General features: G+C 46.7%; 1 protein-coding gene across 1 annotated transcript in view; it reads right to left on the bottom strand.

Annotated features, from left to right (window-relative positions):
- The window catches only part of piezo1 (piezo type mechanosensitive ion channel component 1 (Er blood group)), a 168,761-nt gene that overhangs the window by 35,597 nt on the left and 109,086 nt on the right, over window positions 1–24,078 (bottom strand). The window contains exons 26-32 of the mRNA XM_078401557.1: window positions 22,576–22,672; window positions 21,816–21,981; window positions 17,287–17,376; window positions 14,606–14,691; window positions 7,668–7,739; window positions 4,902–5,002; window positions 3,614–3,731 (exon numbers count right to left, since the gene is read on the bottom strand). Of these exons, the coding sequence (XP_078257683.1) occupies window positions 3,614–3,731; window positions 4,902–5,002; window positions 7,668–7,739; window positions 14,606–14,691; window positions 17,287–17,376; window positions 21,816–21,981; window positions 22,576–22,672 (730 nt within the window). The remainder of the gene's footprint in view (window positions 1–3,613; window positions 3,732–4,901; window positions 5,003–7,667; window positions 7,740–14,605; window positions 14,692–17,286; window positions 17,377–21,815; window positions 21,982–22,575; window positions 22,673–24,078) is intronic.

Here is a 24,078-nt window from a genome sequence, read left to right as displayed (position 1 = left end):
ACCAACATCTGCATTTCCTTCCTGCACATCATATATGTGTCATATGTGTAGTGCAAAGATAAAACCAATGCCCCCAAGTCTATGTAGTTTGAAGCTCATTTGGAGGGTTTAGCTTTTAATAGTTTGATGGTTGCAGGAAAGAAGCTGCTCCTAAACCTGGACATTACAGTTTTCGGGCCCCTGTACCACCTTCCCAATGGCAGGAGTGAGATGAGAGTGTGGCCAGAGTGGGGTGGGCTTTGTGACGGTGCTGGCTGCTGTTTTGAGGCAGCGATTCCTGTAGATTCCTTTGATGGAGGGGAGGTCAATACTTGTGATGCACTGGGCACTTTTGACCATTCCAATTCAAAAGGGAATATGAAAGAAAAACTTTACGTATTCCAACTGTCAGTCAGTTTCTGCAAGAGTTTATCTAGTCTGTCTGTCTGTCTCTGTCTGTCTGTCTCTGTCTGTCTGTCTGTCTGTCTCACGGTGGCGCAGCGGTAGATTGCTGCCTTACAGTGAATGCAGCGCCGGAGACTCAGGTTCGATCCTGACTACGGGCGCCGTCTGTACGGAGTTTGTACGTTCTCCCCGTGACCTGCGTGGGTTTTCTCCGAGATCTTCGGTTTCCTCCCACATTCCAAAGACGTACACGTATGTAGGTTAATTGACTGGGTAAATGTTAAAAAAAATTGTCCCTAGTGTGTGTAGGATAGTGTTAATGTGCGGGGATCGCTGGGCGGCGCGGACTCGGTGGGCCGAAGGGCCTGTTTCCGCGCTGTATCTCTAAATCTAAAAAAATCTAAAATCTATCTATCTATCTATCTATCTGTCTATCTATCTGTCTATCTATCTATCTATCTATCTATCTATCTATCTATCTATCTATCTATCTATCTATCTATCTATCTATCTATCTATCTATCTATCTATCTATCTATCTATCTATCTATAAAACTCAAATCTTGTATATATATATATATATATATATATATATATATATATATATATATATATATATATCTGTATGTATATATATATTTCTGAAATTTTGAGATTTGGTTGTGGACATGTGGACCTACAGCCAAAACGGTAAATCATAGCGCCACAATTTTAGCACCACCTTAATCACCATTGTCCTAGCGACTGTTAAATGAAACATTTTATTTAAATTGGTCTTATATTTTTAAAGTTAGAGAGATTTTAAAGTTTAAAATTTTCCTTTCTAACCGAGTTCTTCAAAATGCTCAGCAAATGACGTCACAATGAAACACGTACGACTTCAATTGCGATTCCGTTCTCACTTGACCAAACAAGATGGCCGCCGGCAGAGGAGCCACCCGCCCGGGGTCAATCCCCTCTCCCCTCTCCCCTCTTCCCACTCGCCCGCACCTGGGGGACACTCCGAGCAGGAGGGAGATGGTTGTCCACCCAGTCCATTCATCCTTCCCTTCCGTCCCTTCAACCCACGGTGTCCTCGAGTCCCCGCTCCCGCCCGGGCCCAGCGCCCCGCACCATCACCGCAACACAAGCCCCAGCGGGCAGCTTCTTCTCCTCCTCCTTCAGTGGCCACTTCCACCGACGACATCGTCGACGAGGGCCGCTTCCACCGACGGCCTCGTTGAGACTCCAGAAAAATGGCGGCCTTACTTCTCCTCCTCCTCACACTCGGCCGCCGCACTGCCCGCCTTGAGTAGTCCCAGCTCGGCCGGACCCAGCCGTCGCCGCCAGCCTCGAATAGTCCCAGCTCTGCCGGGCCACAGCAACAGCCGCACGCCGGCGCTCCCTCCTCCTCTCTGCACGCACGGCCAGTGGTAAGTGGCTTTCACCGCCAACGGGTCCACGGACGGGAGTGGGCGTGGGTGCCGAGTGGGTGGAGGGGAGGTTGGGGGCAGGAGGGGAGTGGGGGGAGGAGAGAGTGGGGGTGGGGGGAGAGTGGGGGTGGGGGTGGGGGAGAGTGGGGGTGGGGGAAAGGGGAATAGTGGGGAGGGGGCAGGAGAGGGTGGGGGTGAGGGAGGTGGGGTGGGGGGAAGAGAGAGTGGGGGTGGGGGGAGGGGACAGTGGGGGGCAGGGGAGAGTGGGGAAGAGGGGAGAGTGGGCGGAGGAGAGAGTGGGGGTGGGGGTGGAGCGGAGAGTGGGGGTCAGGAGGAGGGCAGGGTGGGGGTGGGGAGGAGGGAAGAGTAGGGTTGGGGAGAGTGGGGGTGGGGAGGAGGGAAGATTGGGGGTGGGGGAGAGTGGGGTGCGGGCAGGGAGAGTGGGGGTGGGGGGATGGGAGGGAGGTGGGGGCGAGGGGAGAGGGAGGGGGCAATAGGGGTGGGGAGGGGGAAATGGGGGTGGGAGCAGGGGAGGGGCAAGTGGGGTGGGTAGGGGGGATGGAGTGGGTCAGTGGGGGGAGGAGGGGGGGATAAGGGGGTTGAGTGGGAGGGGGGGGTTGAGGGTGCTACACTAATACGGAGAGGCTTTGGTTCCAGGGCTCACTCAGTCACACCCTCTCCCCTTCCCTGCCCCCCCTCTACGAGGAATGGGCCCAATGGGTCCACTTGGTCTCGTATACAAAATATATATATATATATATATATATATAGTGTAAGAAAATAACTGCAGATGCTGGTACAAATCAAAGGTATTTATTCACAAAATGCTGGAGTAACTCAGCAGGTCAGGCAGCATCTGAGGAGAGAAGGAATGGGTGATTGGCTGAAGAAGGGTCTCAACCCGAAACACGTCACCTATATATATTATTCTGTTTCGGCTCATATGATAATAAAATAATTCTGTGGAAATATGTTGCAGTGCATACAGAAAGTCTGGCTTGAATATAAGATTTTCTTATTGAAATTAAAATTAAATTGATTTTCCTTATTACTAGTCTTTTTCCAAGTGGTTAGTATTTGAGATTAGTGCTTTATTGCTGTTTATTTCTATCTGCTCATATTCATGTTTCTCCATGAAATATAATTTTATATTTATATTATAATTTTATATTATATAAAATAAATAATAAAATGTTATATTATATAAAATAAATATGTTTCTCCATTACAAATAACCTGGCTAGAGCTCTGAGGGAGTGTGTGAGTCTAAAGATGTGCCAAGCCTTGAGCCTCACCACACATTGTGCCCAATGTAGACCGTCCACTTGGCCATTTCCCGCTCCAATGGCATCCAAAATCGTCCTATATTTGTATGCGTTGCTCAGTCACATAAGGCAGATAAAGTAATTTTTAAATGACTTTTTATATTAAGAAATTTGCAGAGTTTCGATTAGTATAGTTTAGAGAATCAGCGTGGAAGCAGGCCCTTCGGCCCACCGAGTCCGCACCGACCAGCGGTCCCCGCACATTGACACTACCCTACACACACTAGGGACAATTTACATTTATACCAAGCCAATTAACCTACAAACCTGTACGTCTTTGGAGTGTGGGTGGGAACTGAAGATCTCGGAGAAAACCCACGCAGGTCACGGGGAGAACGTACAAACTCCGTACAGACAAGCACCTGTGGTCAGGATCGACCCCGGGTCTCTGGTGCTGTAAGGCAGTAACTCTACCGCTATACAACCCAAGTGTAAGTGGGATCTCAAGGTTTGCAATGATATGTATTGTAACTAGCAACAGGACTTACTCACCTTTTTGTGATCGCCTGTGTGTCTCAGCATCATGTTTAAATTTCCGAAGTAGCTTTTTATGCTCTTTTCTTTTCTTTAAGGCCAATTTTGCATTTGTTACCCAGGCTTGGTACGCCATCTAGGAAAATCAAAATATCGTAAGTAACAGTGTGATTAATTACTGCAGATCGATTAACATCAGCTTACAATGATTATTAGCAAAGCCAGACACTGATGATAAAATTCACCACTGCCTTCAATGTGCGAGCATGGCCTTTAGCTGATAGAGGAAAATAACAGAAAATAGGTGCAGGAGTAGGCCATTCGGCCCTTCGAGCCAACACCGCCATTCAATGTGATCATGGCTGATCATCCACAATCAGTACCCCATTCCTGCCTTCCCCCCATACCCCCTGATTCCGCTAGCCCTCAGAGCTCTATCTAACTTTCTTTTGAATGCATCCAGTGAATCAACCTCCACTGCCTTCCGAGGCAGAGAATTCCACAAATTCACAACTCTCTGGGTGAAAAAGTTTTTCCTCAACTCAGCTCTAAATGGCCTACCCTTTATTCTTAAACAGTGGCCCCTGGTTCTGGACTCCCCCAACATCGGGAACATGTTTCCTGCATCTAGCTTGTCCTATCCTTTAATAATGTTATGGTTCTATAAGATCCCCTCTCTGCCTCCTAAATTGCTAACTGATGCCCAGTAACACTCATGACGTGCGTATAACGATGGTTCATGTTGTTGTGTCTGGGGATGGCTCGTTTCCCTTGTTGACTAGTTTTCTGGCATTCACCACCGAAGATTCAGACAAAAAAATCACTACGTCGGTCTGAAGAAGGGTCTCGACCCAAAACGTCACCAATTCCTTCTCTCCAGAGATGCTGCCCGTCCCGCTGAGTTACACCAGCATTTTGTGTCAACAGTATCTTCAGTGTAAACCAGCATCTGCAGTTCCTGCCTTCACTTAGTATTTATCTCTAGTTAGTCATCATTGTTTCTATAGAATTTGACAACAGATTTGCAGAGTGAAACAGGATTACCATCCAAAGTGTTCCTTCTTTGTGAAGTGGAAACTGGACATATAGTGTGCACAAACAGATGGTCAATGTGGGTTTTAGCCTGAACTCCATCATTCTCTGATACACCCTCTAAGCATACAAACACGGGTAGGTGGGACTAGTGTAGCTGGGACATGTTGACCGGTGTGGGCAAGTTGGGCCGAAGGACCTGTTTCCACACTGCATCACTCTGTGCACACACCCGTGTTATCCTCACTGAAAGTTCAGCTCTGTGGTACAGTACCTGGAACGCACTGTGTTTAGGAGGCTTCTGTTCTTCCTGCACACATACGTCATCTTCCTCATTGTCCGACTCAAACAAATAATAGTCTCCAGATTGAAGCACTGCACAGATAAATGCAAGAAAGGCACAAATCATTACAGAGGTGGCAAGGGTGCAGCATGTTAAATGATGTGGAGCGGCAAGTTTGGATGAAGTGCAGTTGGGGCCCGTTGCAGGTGTGGGTGAGTGAAGCCCGGAGCTGTGGGAGAGTCAGAGCGAGGGCCTACTGGTGCCGGCACATCGTAGCCAGTGTACAACGCAGGGCACGGAAGGAGCACTGTTGTGAAAAATGGCAGATCAACTGTCGGAACCTGTAGTCCGGGTTGGATCCAAACTGCGGTGTCTGGATCCGGAGCTGGAATCCACGAGGTAGAAGACGGAGGCGCAAGCAAGTCCCAAGAAAACAAACGTGGCTCGACCCGAAACGTCACCCATTCCTTCTCTCCCGAAATGCTGCCTGACCCGCTGAGTTACTCCAGCATTTTGTGTCTACCTTCATGTTAAATGATGTTCCTGAAGTAACCTCAATATCAGATGTTAATAATATGCCAGTTATTCTCTGCTAGAATTGGCTATATCGACATTGGTCCATCAATTGCACGCCTACTTTTCCCAACTGCGCTTTTTACATGCTTCAAGTACAGTTATAAAACAACATCCATGTACAAAGTATTTTAGTGCTTGGGGCAGTGAAAGCTACTTAGCACAGTGAGTTACTAACTAGGCATTTAAAAGTGGGGAGCTGAATTATACAACGCCTGTAGTCGAAGATCACAAGTGTTCTCTTTGACAAAGATTTTGTGACATTTTTGAAATGAAACATTGATCTGATGTATAAAATCCTTGCACTGTAGAAAAACAGCTGCAAAGCGCATTTCACCTATAGAAAGACATCTCTGAGCACTTTACAGAAAAAGGGAAGGGTGGTTTTAGAACTGATTTGAAAGCAGGGAAAGACATGTTGAGATGGAGAGAATTCCTGGGTGATGAACGACTCTAATGTGATATCATGTAAACCCTGGTCTGCATGGACCAGGCTAATACTGACTGTAGGCACGTGTCTATTAGCAGGGTGGTCATGAATGACACTGTAAATGTCACAGAAACACAATAAAAAATAAAGCTTGATCTCACAAAGGGAAACGTCAGCTGTGGAACTAGTAGAACCGTGCAGCTTAGAGACAACTTTGTTCAGTCCTTCAAAAAAAAATTTAGTACCCGAATTTTAAAAAAGTACACATAACTTTATAAGCCTCTGCTGCGTTTGAGTTGGCATCCATCTGTTTTGGGTGAATTAAGTCTGGGAGTTCTTCACTCTTCAGTGTTGTGGATGCTCTGTCACGAAGTAAATTCGCAGCTGAGATCAACATCTATCAAGGCTTGGATAGAGTGGATGTGGAGAGGATGTTTCCACCAGTGGGAGGATCTAGGACTAGAGGGCATAGCCTCAGAATTAAAGGACGTTCCTCCAGGACCTGATTCAGTCGGCTGAATTACTCCAGCACTTTGTGCAGTTTCACTTTAAAACTAATCGCCGATGCCGCCTGGCTGCACCAATGAGCCCTTCCTCGCCAGTTCACATACGGCTGTTGGGGCTCACGTTGTAGCCACTGGGGGCAGTGCTTTCTTCAGGCCGCTACCAGTAACGGTGTGCTCGGTCAGCAGGGGGCTCGATCCCCTCCCACCTGCTGCTGCTTCCAAGGTGGATTATGTCAGCGATTCCGGGGAAGAGGAGAACAATGTAGGGGGTGCCAACTATCTCACTCCCAAATACGGGACAAGGTGACGTCACCGCCCCGCGCCCCACGTGACCTCACCCAGCCAGCGGCCACGTGCTCCCGCTCCACCAATGGCGGCCGCCCGGGCCTGGAGGTGGGTTGCTACGCATCGTCCGTTCGGCGAACACGTTCGGCCCTGCTCCCCAAACACTCTTGGTCAGCCTACAGCGCCCCCAGGGCCTAATACGGGACAAGGGCGGTCCCGTACGGGACAAACCAATTTAGCCCAAAATACGGGATCTCCCGGCTAATACGGGACAGTTGGCAACGCTAGGGATAGGCCGAGTGGACTGAATGATGGGAGGAGGAGGCGGCAGTCGAGTGGGGAATGGGCAAAGCCACCGGTGCCAGCAGGAAGCAGCGGGTGGGAGGGTAGGGAGCCCCATGGTGACAGAACGCATCCTGTCAGTAGCGGCAGCCCAATGAAAGCTCTGCCCTCTGCTACAATGAATGTGAGCCACAACAACAGCCATATCTCTGGTCCGGGCAGTGGGTGAAGAAGGGGGGTCGCTGGTGCATCTTGCCGGTCGGGGGTGGGGTGTGAAACCGGGGCACTAAACGGGCGGGGAGACGGTGCAAGCCAGGGTGGTCTCGGCAGGGCCTTCCGCCACATCCAAAATCTGTTATAAAGGAGTCCGTTAACACGAGGGTTTACTGTGAAGGAGCTCATCATCAGATGAGGTCCAGGCAGATGTGGCTAAATCAAGTGCAGCAGATTTGTAAAATATTTCCCTTGCTTTAGGACTCGTGAGACAGCGAGCACATTCCACGCGTGGGTGAGCAGTGTCGCTGAAGTGTTTATCTCGTGTCACGTCCAACGTTTAACCAAATATTCACACTTAGTGAAGAACCGGTTTAAATAAAGCATGAAGCATTGTGGCACTGTGCCAAGCAGACTGTACAATATGACTGTCAACATGACACTAAGCCGTCACACACATTTAAATACCTTTCGCGTGGTTTGCCCAGGGATGCCACCATTTCCTTTTCTCCTGGGACTTCTCTTTCGCTGCACTTTGCTCTGTCATACAGGAGACAAGCAAGTTGTTTCCACATCAGGAATCTCCACAAAGTTAAGCTTGCAATATGACTTACCCAGGCAGGATCACTGCAGTTTTCCCACAGCAGCGGAATTACACACGGAACAAGAACACATAGGTTTACCAGTAATTATTTTCAGCCGGCTCTGAGAGATGTGCTTCAAGCAGCACAAACCCACGTGAAGCTGATACATGCCGCTTCAAGACAGTGACAAAAGCATTGCAAAAAGCAATTAATGCCATCACTGCACTTTGTCAATTTTGGTCGCTACCATCAAGCAGCATTGCCACAGCAGCTTGACTTCCATGCACATAAGGACAACGTTTTGCAAACAGATCATACCAGCAGAGTATCGGCAACCTACGGTTCAACATACTCAGCAGCTGGAGCATGTTAAACATCACAGCTTGCCACAAACAGGCCCGAGGTTAGCAAACAGAGGCAGACGCACACTAAATCAATGCCAAAACTGGCACATGTTTTGCATAATAGAAAATCAAAGCCTGGCACAAAGCTACAGGTCCTTCCTTTCACCAGCATAGGCAACGTAACGAGCACAACCTCTGGGTGAATGAGAGGAACAACATTTGGACCATCAGTAACAATGCAGATTTTAAACAAAGAGCTATGGGTGTGAGTGAAGTAAGTATCAGCAAAGTTAGCATACAATTTTAGTTTAGTTTAGTTTCGAGATACAGCACAGAAACAAGCCCTTTGGCAAACCGAGTCCACACCGACCAACGATCCCTGCACATTAACACTATCTTACACACACTAGGAACAATGTACATTTATACCAAGCCAATTTACTGACATACCTGTACGTCTTTGGAGTGTGGGAGGAAACCGAAAACCTCGGAGAAAACCCACGCAGGTCACGGGGAGAACGTAAACCTCTGTACAGACAGCGCCCGTAGTTGGGATGGAGCCCGGGTCTCCGGCGCTGCAAGCGCTGTGAGGTAGCAACTCTACCGCTGTGCCAACGTGCCGCTCTGAATGGTTACTATAAAGCTGTCACCTGCAGATTCTGTGCACCTCACACCTAGAACATATTTTATTCCCATTCTGCAGTATGACTAACCTGCTTCCATGAAAGCAGGGTAGCATCTATCGCTGGCCACGTGTCTAGATAAGAGACAAAATTTTGCCTAGATAGGTTACTGACGGGGCAGCACGGTGGCGCAGCGGTAGAGTTACTGCCTTACAGCGAATGCAGCGCCGGAGACCTGGGTTCAATCCTGACTACGGGTGCTGTCCGTACGGAGTTTGTTTGTTCTCCCCGTGACCTGCGTGGGTTTTCTCCGAGATCTTCGGTTTCGTCCCACACTCCAAAGACGTGCAGGTATGTAGGTTAATTGGCTTGGTAAATGTAAAAATTGTCCCTAGTGGGTGTAAGATAGTGTTAGTGTGCGGGGATCGCTGGTCGGCGCGGACCCGGTGGACCGAAAGGGCCTGTTTCCGTGCTGTATCTGCGCTGTATCTCTAAACTAAAAACTAAACTAAATAAGTCTCTCATTTCTCTCAGCCATCTAAGATTCAAACATTCCTCCCACAGAAGCATTTCAGCAGAGATACTTAGTGCCCAATACATTCCTGGACACCCCATCCTATGACTTGCGGGTGAAGATTACCTGGCATGGTCTCTGAGATGCCATGTATGTGCATGTACACTTGGAATGCTGGCTAAGGTTCTTGTCTCCAAGCTAAAGCATATTTGTTTTTGTTTTTAAAGGATTCGACTAGAGCCAAGAAAATGCGACAATCTGGAAAGATTGTTACTGCTGAACACATTTGCACAAAAAATAAGTTTGCAAAGGGATCCAATACTGGTCATCAGTGATTTCTGAGGGTGGATCTGGGGAGATGATTTCCAATAGAGGGCAGGGCTCAAACAAATGATATGTTGTGTAATGGCTGTTAATGGATCAATGATGGGATATCAAATATCTTTCAAAACATGGTGAGGAAGTACAAGTTGCTGAAATGTAGAGTGCTGGCTGACAGCACGAATTAATAATCTATAAGGAGGCTTGATTGAAAAAATGGAGTGGGAATGTGAACAGTGGAATGGGGAGTGGGTAGGTGGGATGAATGGGGGGGGGTAGGTGGGATGAATGGGGGGTGGTAGGTGGGATGAATGGGGAGTGGGATGAATGTTTGTTTCTGAATGGATTTAAATGGTTTGTTTGTTTCTGAGGATTCTATTGCTTAGAAATTCTTATGCACCTTTTTAAGCCGAGCCTGGCAGGCCACAGTTTCGATGGTGGGTCTCATGCTGAAAATTTTAGATGCACCTATTTGCAATTGAAGAAATTGTTGTTTGAGACTGGTTGGTTTCAGGGGTGGGGGAGAGATTGGTGCAAGAGCAAGATGGTGCTGGCTCAGGCCTGGGGTGGTTCTGGGCTTGTGATCAGGGCAGAAGACATAGGAACAACACGGTGGCACAGTGTTAGAGTTGCTGCCTCACAGCGGCAAAGATCCGGGTTTGATCTACGGGTGCTGTTTGTATGATGTTTGTACGGAGTTGTACATTCTCCCCGTGACCGTGTGGGTTTTCTCCGAGATCCTCCCACACTCCAAAGACGTACAGGTTTGTAGGTTAATTGGTTTGGTATAAATATAAATTGTCCCTCGTGTAGGGTAGTGTTAATGTGCTGGGATCGCTGGTCGGTACGGACTCGGGTGGGCCGAAGAGCCTGTTTCCGCGCTGTATCTCTAAACTAAACTAAACTGAAAGGATATGAGCTGGGGGGGGGGGGGAGAAGCAGTTGAAGACAGAGGCTTTGTTGGGGAATTGTTGGGTTGGGAGTGTTGGGGTGTAATGGTACAGTGTGGAGGGGCGGGGTGTCTGAGTCAGAAGCTACAACGGCATAAGGGAATGAACTTCCCGTGATTCCAACCCTGCCCTCTGATGTGAAGATCTAACTGTTCTAGGAATGTCAACACTGGTGTTGCAGTACATGGGACAATGAGACCCAAAACTCTCACCCAACTCCAAGTGGAGTGCTGCATTTAACATGACCACATCCCATGCATAACTGTGCAGCAATCATGTTGGGATGCAAGGGTGGCATGCCGAGGATTTACCTGGTCAAGCAGTCGGATTTTTATGCAATTAACTGGAAAAAGTTGTGACCATGTTTCACTCTGGAAAAAATGATTTTAATTTGCATGATCGAAAAATAACCTACGCCAACAAATTTCGAACCACATGTAATCCCGTAGGGATGTTTTGGTTCAGAAATATATTTTACAGTGCTCTAACAAAATTGTCAATAGGGATCCTGTTAAATTTTAGTGTATGTAAAAAGAAACTTCCAATGATAAATCAGTTTAGTGTGATGAACTTAGATGTTGATTAGGAAGTTCGCATGCACAGAGGAGATGTTGAGAAAAACAGGAATCCCTAATCTGAGGATGACATTATAAGACGAGGGTACTTCAGTGAAATACCATAGAACTGTGTAACCACGTCCATGGTGAAAACCTGAATCTCAATAATATAGAATGGGAAGAAAATTGAGAGGGAATATTATTCAGAAACTTCTGCCCTCTTAAAACAGGAGTAGAGTAATGGAGATGGGGTAAAAAGGGAAGCAATGTCATTACTAATCATTTCCTTAGTTGGAGAAATTATTATTAATGACATTGAAATCATGACGATTGTGTAAACTTGTAATTAAACTCTATTTCCCCCCCGCTTAAAAGCGTGTTTGTGATAAAGAATATGAAATTCAGGCTAAACATGGATTAAGTGCTTATCCAATTCCTTTTAAAGTGACACTTTCACGAGCCACTACCCAGATGGGCACTCGTAAAGCATTCCGATTTCTAATAAAATAAGATGTTGTACTCTTTGCATCCCGAATTTTATTGACATGCCAAGATCTTCCTGAGTTTACGAGCAGCCTTCTGCAACACCATCACACTGCTATCAGCAATTAATATTTTAAGTGTGTTAGCTCAAACTGAAAAGCAAAATTCACGCAGGTCAACTACACAACCTTAGAAACAAGGAAGCAGAGAAGCTAGTGGAAATGAATGAAAACATAGAAATGGCAAAATGAACACTGCACAATAAAACTGTGAACGAAAAGAGAGGGGAACACGTCAGAATCATCGACAAAACAATAGCAGAATGCTACCGGTTAACATGCCCGGAAGATGATAAAAGATCACAGCCCTGATGTGGATCTAAGATTATTTTGGAAGAAGAAGAGTTTAGAAAATCAACCTACAGGATGTTCTTCTGATAAATTGGAGATTAAAATGTAAAATGCTTTGCAGTATCCATTGATAAACTGTAGGAATGTATTTTATACATTAAAAAAATTATATCTCATACCATAATTTGGAACTTGTTGAATATTAACTCTAAATAGCACCTGGTATTTATATTGTACTTTATTGTTGAAACAAACAAGGTTTCTCAGAGACAGAGGAATAGAAAATGGCTGATAAGCCAGAAAAGGCAATATCAGGGGTAAACCAAAAATACTTCATTAAAAGCTTTGTTCCAGACCACTGAATCAAAACCTTGCAGATAAACTTTTAAAAAAGATATAAGCCTTGGAAATTTTTCTTATTTTTACCGATATTACAAAGTGTCAGCATAAGCGATGTACACTGAGGAGAATTGGACGATGGGAATGTGAATCTAGAGGACATCCAGAGCACGTACTCCTGTAGTCTGCAGCAGGACAGTCGGCAACATTCCCCGACAGACATCTCGCTCCGCTGGGAGGTCAACAAAGCTCGGGCAGACCAAAGAGCATGAGAAGTTTCCCTTTTGCATGAGGAAAAGGGTGATTTTGAATTATTCTTACTAATTACTAGGCCCGGCCGCCCATTTTTGGAAAAGACCTCAGATCCATCTCGGCCTCTTTATTTTACATGGCATATTTATTTAATTGAGATTTATTTTATTTTAAAAAAAAGCAATTTATGTTAAAGAAGAAACGGGACCTTCACTTGGTCTAGATAGCAATAAATTTAACTTCAGAAAATTGTCGAGGAAGTAGAAGACACTGAATAATATTATTTGGATACATAACCTACAATTTTTTTCCTCCAAGATTTAACTCTCTACAATCAGTGCAGAACTCACTGTCCGTGAGCTGGCAGTTCTAAAAGGGAACACCAACAGTTCTGGACCACATCATTGTGGACTTCCATGCCTATGTACTGCGGTAGAGGGGCATGAAATGCACTGGAGAACAAACCATGGTGCACCAGATATCTCAAACCACCACAAGAATTACCACCATGTCACCTAAAAATAACTATTGATCTCTGACTCCAATATATCCAGTGACAGAACATGAAAGCAACCACGAGAAATTCTTTCTAGCGTCCAGCACAATCAGTAGATCCACAACATAGTAATATTCACAATGGTAAAATAACATTTGTGCATTTTAAACCTTTGATACTGTAAATAGGGGTGTCAGCTAATTTTATCAAAATATTCAATTAGTATTCAATTATCAAAGTATTATCAAAGATATCATATTATTTCATTAAGAAACAGACATGGATAGGACAGGTTTGGAGGGATATGGACCAAGCGCAGGCAGGTGGGACTGGTATAGCTGGGACATGTTGGCCGGTGTGGGCAAGTTGGGCCGAAGAGCCTGTTTCCACACTGTATCACTATGAGTCTATTAGTCAACTGTTTTTTTTAGAAGAATGCATAAATCAGATAAATGTGTAAATATTGCATTATTCATTGCCTCAATATGATACCAGAAATGGGATAATTTTGATCACTGTATGTTTTCAGCACAAACTACAAAGCTTTGAGTAGCCAATGCACGCTGAGCACACACAAACCAACCGAGCACGACAAGATACATAATGAACATCATGTTAGTCATACCAAACAAGCATTAGGTAGCGGCTGCCATCATTGCAATCATTAATGCTGTAATCCACCCGGCATAAACACAACTCAATGCAGTTGAAAAGAGATTTAACATGAAGAAAAACTAAACTAATCTACTGAAGCCGTCTACAATGCATTCAGTGTATGGTAAAGGACCAATAACAGTGGTTCATGCCCTCAGGACGGATGCTATGGAGAGGAGCCGATTGCCCACCTCTTCGCAGAGTGTGGATTTGCCAAGAGAGTCTGGAGAGGTTTGCAGCGGTCCCTGTCACGATTTATTCCAAGCAGCTCCGTCACAGAGGACTCTGTGATTTACGGACTGTTCCCAGGGACGCATTCAGAGACTGATATCGAGTGCTGCTGGAAGGTCATCAACTCGGTGAAAGATGCTCTTTGGTCTGCCCGAGCTTTATTGACCTTTGCAGGAGTACGTGCTGAGGAACGCACTGAAGCTCGGTGCAGCCAACGCCAAGGCCCTGTAGGGGAGGGCCACAGTCTAGGGTCCTTCCGCTGCTGGACATGGGGGCAGGGTGTGGGGGAGACGCCCCTCCAAATAAGGGAAGGGATTCCACGCCAGTGGGCCACATGAGTAGCAAGGATGGGGGGTAATTTTGTGTAATTGGTGTTTTGAATGTATGTATTGAATGTATGTATTGAATGTATGTATAGCCTCCGAGAATGTCAGATGGAGTTTTGTGAGGAACATGTTTTGTACATATTTATTTTTTGAATAAAATATATTTTGATATATATATAAAAAATAAAAAAGTAGTTCATCACACAGCATAACTGTGCACACCACACCCCTACCACATAAGCATGTCAGTACATCGGACAAAATGTATGTGTACCTCTATCTGGAATGTTTATTATGCAGGAGCATGTTAACTATTCTGCCTCATTTTATTTAATGACTCAAACTTTTATTTCATCGAGTATTTCTGCACCTTAAATTGTACCTTTATCTTCTTCATCTTTTTTGCTGGGGTCATTGGGACTTCTTTCATCTCTGTATTTCTCCTGTTTTGCCCGGATTCTCTCCATCCTACCAGACAGAAGAGTTTACAGCAAATGGTCGGGTGAAAAAACAGCAGCAATCATTACCAAGCCTGTAATTACTGAAGCTTCAAGACACTTATTAACCAAATTCTGCTGCAGGCATAAAAGAAGATGTGAGACCTCCATTTTACTTTATCGAGGCAGACTTATAAATTTGAAGTGTCATAAAGGCATGAGCATTTCACAGTCACATTGGGAAATGTTACCTTGTCCTCTAATTTGCTCATTTAAAACTAAATTGTTTTCCTTATTGTGCAGGAAGGAACTGCAGATGCAGGTTTACACCAAAGATAGACACAAAATGCTGGAGTAACTCATCGGGACAGGCAGCATCTCTGTTTCAGGTCGAGACCCTTCTTCAGACCTGAATTTTCTTTAGTCTGAAGAAGGGTCTCGACCTGAAACGTCACCCATTCCTTCTCTCCAGAGATGCTGCCTGTCCCGCTGAGTTACTCCAGCTTTTAGTGTCTATTGTTTTCTGTTATTAGTACTGCGGCCATTCCTTAGCATTGAGTTCAGCATTGTGATTGGGTCTTTAACCATCTTGTACTACAGGTTTAATCATACTGAGATTATAAAGTAGGAGAGAGAACTTCACATGCACTCCCATTTCGTAAGGTCTAAGTGTCCTCAATGTGGGAAATCATGAAAGAACTTGAGCAGGCACTCCACATACACTCAGTCATTGATGCATTGGTTTGTAAAAAGACAACTAAATGAATTTCTAGGTCTCCAACATTGATGGACTAATAATGGGTGATGTGTCAGAGTACAGGAGGGATTCTGATAATCTGGTTGCATGGTGCCAGACAACAATCTTTCTCTCAACGTTAGCAAGACAAAGGAGCTGCCTGTTGACTTCAGGAAGGAGAAGCTGAGGATCCATGAACCTGGTTTAATTGCTGCAATGGTGTGATGAGAGGCAACAGCTTCCATCTCTGGGGTGTACATATCACTGAAGATCTGTCCTGGGCCCAGCACATTGATGCAATCAGACAGAAAGCTCATTAAGGCTTCCATTTCCTTAAAAGTGCTGCCTCAGTAAAGCAGCCAGTATCATCAAAGACCCACATCACCCTGGCTATTCTCTCATTTTGTTACAACCATCCACAAGGTGGAGCAGAAGCCTGAAAACCATGACCTCCATCATCAAGAACAGCTTCTTCCCAGCAACCTTCAGGCTCTTGAACACTGCACAACACTAACCTCTACCTCAGCAATTATAGTCTTCTGTGGACTGTGATTTTGGTTGCAAATCGTAATTTCGTCTTGCACCATTATAGTTACCTATTATCACTATTATTAACTTCTGTGTTAATTACCGTATTTTTCATAATTAAATATTTATTTGTTTTATTGCATTAACGGGCCGGTTAAGTTGTGCCACGTAAGAAATTAATTGTTCCAATGCTGAAACATATTACAATTACACCGTCTTGACTAGGTTAATTCCCGGAATGGCGGGACTGTCATATGTTGAAAGACTGGAGCGACTAGGCTTGTATATACTGGAATTTAGAAGGATTAGAGGAGATCTTATCGAAACGTATAAGATTATTAAGGGGTTGGACACGTTAGAGGCAGGAAACATGTTCCCAATGTTGGGGTAGTCCAGAACAAGGGGCCACAGTTTAAGAATAAGGGGTAGGCCATTTAGAACTGAGATGAGGAAAAACATTTTCAGTCAGAGAGTTGTGAATCTGTGGAATTCTCTGCCTCAGAAGGCAGTGGAGGCCAATTCTCTGAATGCATTCACGAGAGAGCTAGATAGAGCTCTTAAGGATAGCGGAGTCAGGTGGTATGGGGAGAAGGCAGGAACGGTGTACTGATTGAGAATGATCAGCCATGATCACATTGAATGGCGGTGCTGGCTCGACGGGCCGAATGGCCTCCTCCTGCACCTATTGTCCATTGTCTATAATAGAACTGAAGCATTTTATGGTTGAGCTGTCCTGACCACACTCCTTACCTGCTACCCAGTATGCTCACAGTCACACATGATTTGAGCCTCATTATTGGGGTCAACAATTTGGTATAGATTTGACGGCCTGGCTTGCAAGATGAGAAAATGCACAGGATTTTCATGTATTGTGGATGACAGTCGATGCCAATTGTGTCACGAATGAAACTCGTGTGAGGGACATCTGGACACTGAAGGTTTGGATTCTGTCCATTTAGTTTCACAGAGACCATGGACAAAGAGCTCGGCTGGGACACTGGTCGGATGATCACCAACAATCTTCCACGATAAGCAGTCGGGGCAACGCCTGAGGCAAACACAAGCTACGTCCTCCAGAGCACCGGGCTATCCCTGTGTGTTGGATCTGTCCAATGCTGAATTTGGATAAGCAGCCTTGGCCAAAGGGTGAAACACTCACGTTCCATTACACAGACAAAAACAAACAGGTGAAGGTTGTTCACAACTTGGTCTAGAAAATTCTCCGCTGCAAGTCGCAAGTCTAAGAACTACAATGGATGGCATTAACAGATTCTGTTTTCGGCTTCCCAATGAACCATTCTGAAAACATGCCAACACGTCCAGTGATCGGAGAGATGGCAGAGTTCTTTGCTGCTGACTTACTGTCTCTTGATTTGTGCTTTGGACTTCATCTCAGCTTCACACAGGAAATTCATGTTTTTGATGATGCTGGCATTGAATAATTGGAAGCCCCTATGGATAAAGAAAGACATCCATTCTCAGAACTCAGTTGATATTTAATACTATTGCTGGACAAAGTCAAGTTTCTAATATGTGTGGCTTAATGTTATAGCCTGGTTGTTTTCAACTTGTTTGCTAAAATGGGACACACGTAGTTTTCCATGTATTACGTGGCTGGGATCCATACGTTTTTGAATAGCTTACAAGCCATATGAACACCGAATTCTCCAATGTTAATCTAATGTAACTACAAACCACCCCTCCTCCTTCTTCCACACCCCCCCCACCCTCCCCTTCTGCAGGAATTAAAATAGTTAGCAAATGGTACATGAGTCTTGGTGGACAGAGCACTAGTGTTCAGCAAAACGGTTGCCGAGTCTACACCAAGGCCTACTGGATCTTGGTGTACACCAAGGCCTACTGGAGTCTACACCAAGCCTACCTGCGGCACGGTGGCGCAGCGGTGGAGTTGCTGTCTTACAGCGAATGCAGCGCCGGAGACTCTGGTTCGATCCTGACTACGGGCGCCGTCTGTATGGAGTATGTACGTTCTCCCCGTGACCTGCATGGGTTTTCTCCAAGATCTTCGGTTTCCTCCCACACTCCAAAGACCTACAGGTATGTAGGTTAATTGGCTGGGCAAATGTTTTTTTTTAAATTGTCCCTAGTGTGTGTAGGATAGTGTTAATGTGCGGGGATCGCTGGACGGCGCGGACTCGGAGGGCCGAATGGCCTGTTTCCGCTCTGTATCTCTAAAAAAAATAATAATAATAAAAAATAAAAAAATAAAAAATCTCCCGTTTGCTCACCATTTTGACTCCTCTTCCCATTCCTGTCCTGACCTTCCTGCCCTGGTCCTCCTCCACTGCCAGAGATGCCTCACAATTCACAACTCTTCAGTTAACGTTGTCTCACACCTTCTGTCTTTTCATCTCTGGCCTTTGTCCAACTATGTGCCTATCAAAAACCTCCCTCAACTGTATGCACCTACAACCTGCCAGGCTTTTGTCATCACCCTCCTCTCTTCTAGCTTTCTTTATCCCCCCCACCCCACAATCAGTCTGAACAAGCATCCCAACCCAAATTGTCACCTAACCATGGTCTCCACAGGCACTGCTTGACCTGCTGGCTTCTTGTGTCTTTTGTCTTGTGTCTTTTTATTGCCGTTCCTTGTTTCACCCATTTAGATCATGCTCTGCCTTTCTGTTTTTCCTACTACTGGATAACTTCACATTTATCCACATTGCCCAGCATCTGCTCATTCAACCAGCATTTGGTGCCGTGATGCCTCTCTGTATCCCCCTCACTAATCAGCGTGGGAATAAGACGTGTGTTATTAGAGAACTTTGCAACGTAACATTTAATTCCCTCATTAATATATACACATTTAGCTTAGTTTAGTTTAGAGGTACAGCGCGGAAACAGGCCCTTTCCTGTCCACCGGGTCCGCGCCGACCAGCGATCCCCGCACATTAACACGATCCTACACCCACTAGGGACAATTTTTACACCTATACCAAGCCAATTAACCTACAAACTTGTATGTCTTTGGAGTGTGGGAGGAAACCGAAGATCTCAGAGAAAACCCATGCAGGTCACGGGGAGAACGTACAAACTCCGTACAGACAGCACCCGTAGTCGGGATCGAACCTAGGTCTCCGGCGCTGCATTCGCTGTAAGGCAGCAACTCTACCACTGCGCCACTCGTATTGTGAATAGCTGAGTGCATGCACTGATCCCTAGGGTCCCTACCACTCCAGAAGACCTACTTAATCCAAGTTTCTGATTTCCACCACACCTTTGGCCTCCCTCAACCAATTCATATTACATCCTCAAAACATTCCTTGCGGTTTTATCAATCACTATTTCCCTTTCAGAAATCCATCTTGACTTTATCTAATGCTGCTGCTATTCAATATCTGAAACACCCTCCTTCTTGCGGAAACATGGCTTGCCCACTGTCGCAGTTGATGGAGCCCCCACTCACAGTTCCTCCATTTCCCACTCATCCGCTCTCGCAGTGCCACCACTCCCCAGACAGAACAGAGGCATAGATCCTTGGCCCTCACCTTTCACCTCACCAACCTCAGCATCCAGAGCATCATTCTTCACCGTTTCTAATGGGATGCCGCCACCACTCACATCTTTCCCCCTTTCTCCCCTTTCAGCTTTCCGCAGCAATCCCTTCCTCCATGACTCTCTGGTCTGCACCTCTTTCCCCGACCATCCCTCCCAGTCCCCAGGCACTTTCTGCTTTAACCCGAGGAAGTGCAACACTCCCTCACCACCACCCAGGAACCTAAAGGGCCGCGTTCTGTCTACAGTGGTCATATTGAGCTTCTGATCACAAATCATTTCAACTCCCCTTCCCACTCCCACACAGACCCATCCCTCCCCAGCCTCCTCCACAGAAGTGCTTCTGGTTACATTCCACTTGAGAAGCCGACACCCAACTGTATGAACACTGAAGACTGACACAAAATGCTGGAGTAACTCAGCACTGACCGGCAGCTTCCCTGGAGGGGATGAATGGGTGACAAACACTGAATTTCCTAACTTCAGGTAAATCACACCCTCTGTGTTCCTTTCCCACATCCCATCAGTCCATGTATGATGAGGAGGAGCCAGCGCTGCCGTCGCAGCTGCGGCTTGCCTGCAGTCCGTCTGTCTTTTGTGTTTTTTGTTGTTTTTGTATGAATTGTAGTTTTAATATGGTGTAGTGTTTGTATGTTATGTTTGGGGGGGGGAGGGGGGAATGGGAACTGTAACATTCTCTCTCCCGAACGGAGACGCGACCTTTGTTTCTGTGTCGTGTCTCCGTTCCCGTTGCGGCCTACCACCGGCCATGCACCTGGGACCACCTGGGGCTCTGGTTCGCAGAGCCCGCGGCCCGGACTCACCACCTGCGGCACTGGCTGCCTGCGGATGCTGCGGGAGCGGCTGCGACTCGTCTCCGGAGGCTCCGGCGCGGGCCGCGTGGATGTCGGAAGCCCGCAGGCCCCTGGGTGGGGGCCGACATCGGGAGCTCCGGCAGCGGCAGAGGCAGCGTGATCGCCCGCCCCGAATCGCGGGGCTTGGGTCGGCCCACCGCGGACCTTTCACCGTCCGGCGCGGCCTGAAATAGGCCGTGGACCTTTCACCGTCCAGCGGGGGCGTCAATATCGGGAGCCCCGACCGCCCCGACGTGGCAACTCCAACAGCCTGACCGCAGGAGAAGACGGCAGGGAAGAGAAAAAGACATTTTTGGCCTTCCATCACAGTGAGGAGGGACTGGAGGAGACTCACTGTGATGGATGTTTCTTTTTGTTTGGTGTTAGTTGTGATTGTGTGTGTTATTGCATTATTATTGATTATTCTTATTGGTCTTATTGTTTAACTGCGGGTAATGTTTCATTTCACTACACATTTATGTGTATGTGACAAATAAACGACTATTGACTATTGACCTTTGTTCGCCTTTCCAATCTCCCCCTACTTTGTCATTACGGGGACTTATCACCCTACTGCCCCTATTCCACCGGCACGTCACACGTACACCTATCATTCCGGGTTCACCTCCCCTTGGCCTCCCCCTCCCATCTGTCTAATCTCCAACCCCCTGACCTGTCTAATACAATACAATGTTTACAGCAACATTCCCACAACTGAAACAGCCTTTGCTGACCATCAGAGCATCCATTAAGGATCAAAAGAATTTCTAGGCCCTTATCAGCACATGCTTTGCAGCTAGGGTTGCCAACTTTCTAACTCCCAAATAAGGGACTAAATATGATGTCACCGCCCGCGTCCCACGTCACCTCACCCAACCAGCGGCCACATGCTCCCGCTCCACCAATGGCGGCCGCCCGGGCTGGGAGGCGGGTTGCTACACAACCTCCGTTAGGCGAACACACTTGGCCCCGTTCCCCAAACACATTCCGTTAGCCTACACTGTCCGGGCCTACAGCGGCCCCCGGGCCTACAGCGGCGCCCGGGCCTACAGTGTCCGGGCCTACAGAGTCCGGGCCTACAGAGTCCGGGCCTACAGCGGCCCCCATGCCTGCAGTGTCCGGGCCTACAACCCCCCCCCCCCTCCCACCGGGCTTACAGTGTCCGGGCCTACAGCGCCACCCCGGGCCTACAGAGTCCGGGCCTACAGCGGCCCCCGTGCCTACAGTGTCCGGGCCTACAGCGCCCCCCTGGGCCTACAGAGTCCGGGCCTACAGCGGCCCCCGTGCCCACAGTGTCCGGGCCTACAACACCCCCCCGCCTCCCCCCGGGCTTACAGTGTCCGGGCCTACAGCGCCCCCCCCCCCCCCCCCCCCCAGACCTAATACAGGACAAGGGCGGTCCCGTACGGAACAAACAAATTTAGCCCAAAACACAGGATGTTCTGGCTAATACGGGACAGTTGGCAACCCCATTTGCAGCACACATTTTTACTGTGTAGCACAGTGACCGAGTGGCCGTACCTGGAGGCTTGTAGCTTGGAGGCTCTCATGTCAGCCGTCACGTGGATGAAATAGTAGCTGAGGAAGACCCTGCGCTGAAGCAAAAGGAAAAAGAAGCAGATGCTATCCCAGAGAACGCCAGCTTCACCCACAGGCAAAATGCACTTGGGATTCTTTAACTCATTCTCTGAAAAATATGAATGGAGATACAATGAAGTTGGCATTAATATTTGTAAATAGTGGAAAATATCTTTGATCAACACTTTCAACGCAGCTCATGTACAATCCTTAAGTAAACGCTCAGCATTGTGAAGGACAACAACTTGTGCTTCATTTGAAATAGGTGTTTCACCTTGACCACGACCACAATATTAGCAGCTTATAAGACGCCTCTTATGGCTCACTGCTTGCCTTTGGTTTTGCTGGGGCCACACACAACTCATGCACTGATGACACTGTCCTTTAACAACAGCAGATGATTCACAAAATTAAATGCTTTGTTTTTACTCTGCGAGACAAGAACACGCAAAAAAAAATGGTTTCTGCTGGATTCCGTAGGAATCACTTTCCGGTGGGTGGCAGCACAGGTGAACAGCGGTGAATCTGTAGCCTGTCTGCTTGATCTCAGTTTTCGTTGTGAAGAAAGTTGGACAAGGCGCGGAATTGACTGTGGATTCACGACCACATGTTTTGTGTCGCCGGTTAAGCACAGTTCACCCATTTGCAGTTATCATCCTCAAACAAATTCCAAGAACGGTGCACAAAAGGAACAAGCTCGTACCGTTATAGTAGCCTTTGATGGTGCAGTGCAAACTTAATAACTGGATCATCCAACAGAAGTTACTTTGGAGCTGCTTCAAGAAGACACAGGCCAGGAGCTGCAGAAATCATCACACGTTACTACCTTAACTTTTAAACAACCTCTGCTTGAAGTAATACGCAACATTTGGTGGCTTAGCGGTAGAGTCACTACCTTACAGTGCCAGAGACCCGGGTTCGATCCTGACGACGGAGTTTGTATGTTCTCCCCGTGACCTGCGTGGGTTTTCTCCGAGATCTTCGGTTTCCTCCCACACTCCAAAGACGCACAGGTTTGTCGGCTCATTGCCTTGGTATAAATGTAAAACTGCCCCTCGTGTATGCAGGATAGTGTAATGTGAGGGATCGCTGGTCGGTGCGCACTTGATGGGCCGAAGGGCCTGTTTCCGCGCTGCATCTCTAAACTAAACTCAAAAAAACTAAATATAATGGTACAGAGCACGAACAGGCACTTTGGCCAATGATGTCTGTGCCAAACTATACTCATTCCTTCTAAATCCGCATGAGATCCATATCCTTGCATTCCCTGTATATTTATGTGCCCATCTAAAATTCTCTGAAATACCACAATTGGATCTATTTCCATCACCACCCCGGCAGCAAATTCCTGGCACCTACAACTCTGTGTGAAAAAAGACTAGTTCTGCATTTCTGCTTTAAACGTTCCTCCCCAATGACCTTAAAGCTGTGCCCTAGGGTCCAGTATTTGGGATTTTCATTCAGGCGAAAACAATTCTGGCCGTCTATCCTAACAATGCCTCTCATCTATATACTAAAACTCTCGTTTGTTTGTTTGTTTGTTCCTGAACTACAGCCAAAACGGTACACAATAGCGCGACAATTTTAGGCCCACCTTACTCACCGTCGTCCCTTTGGTGCTATTGGAAGAAGTTTCATTGAAATCGGTGTTATATTTTTTAAGTTATTCACATTTTAAAGTTTAAATCTATCTCCTAGGGAGGGAGGGGGGAGGGAGGATAAGAGGGGGGGTTGAGGAGGATGGAGTGGGGGGGGTAGGGGAATGGGGGAGGAGGAAGGGAGAGGAAGGGGAGGAGGGAGGGAGGGAAGGGGTGAAGGGGATGGGGTAGGTGGGGAGAGGGGAGGGAGGGGGGAGGGGATGCTGCACCAATGCAGGAGAGGTTTGGGCCCAACGGCTCCACTTGGTCTAGTAATTTTATAAACTTCTCTCCTCAGCCCTCAAAGCTCTAGGCAAAACAATCTGACTTTGTCCAATCTTTCTTTATAGCTAATACTCCTTAGTCCAGGCACTCTTGCTTGCAGTGAATTATATCTTTGTAATAATCACTGTGACTGTTTTACATTACTCTCAGACATCATTATTGGGGGGGGGGGGGTGAGGGGTGGGGGGTTCCCTTATTTAATAAAATGATCACTAACATTAAACCACATAACATAGTTTAAGAATCCATAGTTGCTTATTTCTAATTACTCACTGATTCACAGA

This window comes from Rhinoraja longicauda, chromosome 6, assembly GCF_053455715.1.
Source record: "Rhinoraja longicauda isolate Sanriku21f chromosome 6, sRhiLon1.1, whole genome shotgun sequence".
In the NCBI taxonomy this organism is placed as follows: Eukaryota; Metazoa; Chordata; class Chondrichthyes; order Rajiformes; family Arhynchobatidae; genus Rhinoraja; species Rhinoraja longicauda.
The sequence above is the reverse complement of the archived record's forward strand: the minus strand, read 5'-3'. Positions and strand labels throughout refer to the sequence as shown.